Source organism: Seriola dumerili, unplaced genomic scaffold (genome assembly GCF_002260705.1).
Source record: "Seriola dumerili isolate Sdu_G_001 unplaced genomic scaffold, Sdu_1.0 BDQW01000177.1, whole genome shotgun sequence".
Taxonomy (NCBI): Eukaryota; Metazoa; Chordata; class Actinopteri; order Carangiformes; family Carangidae; genus Seriola; species Seriola dumerili.
Genome location: NW_019174432.1, coordinates 1,355,189 through 1,360,225, shown reverse-complemented (window position 1 = coordinate 1,360,225; position 5,037 = coordinate 1,355,189). Strand labels below are relative to the sequence as shown.

The 5,037-nt window shown below is 37.5% G+C and overlaps 1 protein-coding gene across 1 annotated transcript in view; it reads right to left on the bottom strand.

The window, feature by feature from the left end:
* The window catches only part of LOC111227370 (nuclear factor 7, ovary-like), a 2,249-nt gene extending 206 nt beyond the window's left edge, over positions 1–2,043 (bottom strand). The window contains exon 1 of the mRNA XM_022752822.1: positions 466–2,043. Coding sequence (XP_022608543.1) covers positions 505–1,932 — 1,428 coding nt within the window. The 5' untranslated portion in view covers positions 1,933–2,043 and the 3' untranslated portion in view covers positions 466–504. The remainder of the gene's footprint in view (positions 1–465) is intronic.
* Between the last annotated feature and the right edge of the window lie 2,994 nt (positions 2,044–5,037).

The window sequence follows — 5,037 nt, the reverse complement described above, 5'->3', positions numbered from 1 at the left end:
TAAACAACAAAAAACGTTAAAATAAAATTATATTAAAACACCTGATTCCAAAGTATAAAAAACAAAATCCAAAATTCATCAAACTCATAAAATCATCAAAATATTAATCAGAATATCAAAAAGTAAAACTGCTGATGAACAAACTGTCACAGAAGTGAAACAGTCAGAGCATCAGGACAGTGGATATAAACTACTATACAATGTTGTTTGACTCAAAACAAGATGCTGAGAACCAGGATAATGAACAGCTCTGATTTGTAAAGTTTGTCTCCTGATGATGTGATACAGCTTCAGCAGTTTGTTGTCACTTTTTCTTGGAGTTTAATCTTTATTAATTAATATAATATAATTAATTTAAAAGCTGAGAAACAGAAACAGAAAATTGACAGCAGGAGTTACCATCATGAATAAATCTGAACTAAAGAAACATAATAAATGTGATGATGAGTTTAGAGTGTAATAAACCTCAAACCATCATGAGAGAAAAACTAACATCCCTGAACATCACAGAGAAATCTCAGAGTGACACAGTTTGATATCAGAGGTTTTGGCGTCACCAGCTTCTCCAATACTGAAATATGGGAAGAGTTTCTCAGTGAAAGTGTCTCTGTAAGTGAAGATGTGAGTCGTGTGTTCAGGGTCGTAGAAGGACACCTCCCCCCTGTCATAGTCCAGCTGGACTCTGATCCTCTGGAGACTCTTCTTCACTGTGACAGTCTCACTAACACCATTGGTGTATTTTCCACTGCAATGTAATAAACACCAGACTCCATATTTTGGTGAAACAAATATCTTTCCCTTCCTGTCAAATGACTCTTTAGTCAAACCCACAATCCAGTCAGGATGGTCTCCCACCTCCACCTCCCAGCTGTGTTTCCCTGAGCTGAAGCCCTCAGAGCCCAGAATAGTGACATACTGAGTGTTTCTCTCTGGATTGTCAGGGAGCTGCTGCTTTGTGTCTCCATGTCTCACACTGGTCAGATCATCAGACAGATGGAGCCTGGGGTTTGCAGTGTTTGGGTCCAGAATGACAGGACTGAAGTGGACCTTCTCCTTCATCTTCTCCCAGACTCTGAAGGACAGGTTGCCCAGGTGTTTGGCCACATCTGTCAGAGCTCCTGAGAGCAGCTGTGGATCTGACAGTGAGCACTGGGCTCTGGCTCTGGTCTGAGTGGGTTTATAACTGCTGAGGAACGGCACGTTGTGTTTCTGCAGGTCTTCTTCAACAGCAGAGATACTGTCTGACAGAGAGGAGATCTGCTCCTGAATCATCTTCATCTCTCTGCTGATAGTCTTCCCCTTCTGCTCCTCTTCCTCCCTCAGAGCTGCCAGTCTGGACTCCTCTTCCTCTTTCAGGAACTGGTGGAGCTTGTTGAACTCTGCTCTGATCTGCCTCTCTGTGGACAACAGCTGCTTCTTGGAGTGTTGAATCACTTCACTGTATGTTTTCTCCACTTGTTTGTATTTGCTCCTCTTGTCCTGTAGAGACTTTAAGTCAGATTTCAGCTGCTCCTTCAAGTCACTGACTGCTTGTTCTACAGGAACCACCTTGTGACCGTGGTGGAGAGAAAACTCACAGACAGGACACACAGCTCTATCTTCATCCTTACAGAACAATTTAGGCTCTTCTTGATGTTTACTACAAACCACCTTCACCTTCTTCTCTCCCAGGTTTGTCTCAGATGATCCAGATTTCTTTCTCCCAGCAAAGGAATCAGCCAGTTCCTTCAGTGTAAAATTCACTCCTGGTTCACTCTTTGAAGATTTCCTTTTACAAATGGGACAGTTTTTGTTTTTAGCTTGTTCCCAGAATTTCTTCAGGCAGCTTGAACAGAAGCTGTGGTTGCAGCTCAGAGACACAGGATCTCTGAAAGTCTCTGAACACACGTGGCAACTCAGGAAACTTTCAACAAGAGCGACTTTCTCAGCCATTTCATATGCAGCAACAGCAAGACTCACCGAGTTATTGTTTCTTCAACTTTCTGCTTACAGTCCTTCAATTATGCGTTTTCCAGCAGAGGTCTCACACCCTGTAATGGCGTCTCAACAATGAATCAACAATGTCAAAATCTACTTTCATTTTCTTTTATGTCTGTCATTGGCTAAATTATCACCAGCAGAGAATTATGCCAAGTTGTTCTGTCACCAGCAGATGGAGCTGTCAACACATCAAGTAGAATTGAATATTCTCCTCTTTATAACATAATTCCAGATGTTATCAGCTGTTGTCCAGACGCAAACAAAAATAAAAGGTAAAATGTTTAAAAATGATGAATCTCATGTTTAAATTTAAATGAAAGAACATAAATGATCTTGTCTTTGAAATGACACAAACAAGGAGGTTTGTAGTATTTTAGTTCAGTGAGGACGGAACATTTCAACAGGCTGACTGACACTAAAACCAGTTTAACAACATTTTTATTTTCTATCGCAGAAGCAGGAAACATGCTCAGCTCATGTATCTGCATAACTGTGTTCATTTAATCTATTTGGACCAAATATAGAGACAGACAAGCTTTTACTTAGTTTGTATTTTATTCTTCTATTCATTCAAGTCAAACAGTGAAATTTACTTTTTTAAATGTATTGGTGAAACATTTTAAACATCAGACCAAACTCAGTAACATTAGGCCGCCTGTTTTTCAGCAATGTGTTACAGTATTTGTTGAAACAACAATCAGAGAATCAGAGTTTCTTATGGCCAGTGTTTTGCTTTCTTTCCATCTTATTTTATTCATTAATTAATTAATTTATTTATTTGATTCATTTATTCATTAAGTGTCTTTATCTTCTTGTTCACATTTAGGATTACTGGTGTTTGTCTCCTCATTCATTAGCTGGAATCAGATTATAAAAAATTGCAACTGAAATAACAAATTATCAACTTCTATGTTTGAAAACAACATAAATGTTCAGTAATTATTTTAAAAGACATCTTGAATTTATCAATATGATAATGAAAGTAGTTTTGTTAAAGACTTTGCTGTTGAGGAGATAAAGTTAAAATAGCAAGAATACATCCACCTCAAAATGCTTGAAACACTGATTTCATATGGTCATAATTTGTGGTGTCAGCTCTTAAAGGAAATTCAAGAAGGACACAGTGAAACTCGACTGAACCTTCCTTTATCTCACTGTTTGTTTCGATCTCCACTTGGTAGTATTCTAGTAGCAGCTGCATAAAACCTTACAAATAACACTTTTCATGGTTCTTATTAAGAGCAAAGTCATGACACATTAAAGTGAAGAAAGATGTAGTTCAGACAGAACAGAAGTTGTTTAATAGTAACATTTTCCATAAAGCGTCCGGCTGAACAACACATGATTAGGACCAATCTCCAACAGAAGAATGAGAGGTGAAAAGGTGAAACAGCAAACGTGACGGCTGCAGTCTGTTCAGATCACAGTAAATGGCCTCCATGTAAAACATGACCTTTGACCAGGATGGTGCACAACATTCACTGTAAAGCTCGCCAGATCCACAAAGAATAGTTGCTGCCAGGAACAAATCAATAGAAATCCCAACAAACAATTAGAAATAAACTAAATTTCAATCAGATCTCTTATTGTGAAAAAAAACAGAGGAATTGTTTAGGATTGAAGAAATTTCCAGATGTGTTCAGATTCTCAAGATTAGTCTTTTATCATTAACTGATGTTTTTCATAAACAACATGGGGATTGTAAAGATTATCAAGTGTAACAGAAATGAAAAACAAACTATGCAGCAACAGTAATTAAACCATAAAACCATAAGTCATTGCTAACACTTTGTCCTCTGGTGGATGTTGTATTAAATGGAAGATTCAACTTCTCTTAAATCTCCGCTCTCTCATATCCCTTATTGAAATAGTCTAACAATGAATCCCAAATACTCTTGGGTTAGTAGATTTGCATAAAACGAGTAGCAAATAAACAGTTAACATGAAACACAGCCTGGTCAGGGTCAAAATGTTAAGTTAAAGTTTGACCAGGATGATAACCTGGTCAGGACGAGGCGAGTGGTGCTGCCAAAGGTGTTGAACGTTGTCACACTGAATAAAGACAAATTCCCTGGAGGGCAGTGTAGACGATGCGTCATGAGGCCGTCCCACAGGGTGAACATGTAGGAGCTCTCCAGGCTGCAGCATAGAGAGCTTGATGTTTACTACACACTACTTCTAGTTTTTGCTCCCTTTTTCTGTCAGGAGATTCAGATTTCCTTCTCCCAGCAAAGGAATCAGCCACTTCCTTCAGTGCAAAGTTTATCAAGTGGAGAAATCTTTTGAGGATTTTCTTTTACAAATGGGACACAGACACAGGATCTTTAAAAGTCTCTGAACACACATGGCAACTCAGGAAACTTTCAACAAGAGCAATCTTCTTCAGCCATTTCTCTCAAATGTAAATTAATCCTTTAACAGCAAATCCCTGTCCCTTTGCATTACAGATAACAGTCCTTCTATTTAGTGTTTTTTCAGAGAGATCCTATTTCCTGTAATTGTGTCTCAGCTCTGTTTCAGTAATTTCCCTTCCCTTCTTCTAAGTAACTAACTCGCTGCCGACCTTTCATTTTCTCACCAGCAGATGCTGCTGTTTGTTTTATGAAACAGAATTTAGGGCAAATTTTCCACATATAGAGCCTTAGAATTGTGTACGTGAAAAAATATTTTAAAGTGAAAAATCAACCAAATATACTTAGTAAAAAGGAAATAATCAACCTCGTCAGTTCAGGTTACACAAACAAGTGTATGAAAAAAATAACTAATTTAATTAAACAACAATGTACAATCCCAAGAAAAGTCCTTTTATTTGTGCATAAAAAACTGAATGATCCACAAAAGAAATCATGTTGAAAAAAAAACATTACTCTTAAAATACACAAGCACATAAAGTACATAAATCTTAGATGTACAACAAAAATACTTGTAAAAAACACAGTAATAAAAAAACTTGAAAATAAATAATACCTCAAAAAATCAATAAATAAAACCAAAAGAACTAAACTGTTTCCGCAGCTTTTCTACCATCAGGCCATTTTTCACCAGTCCTCTCACTGG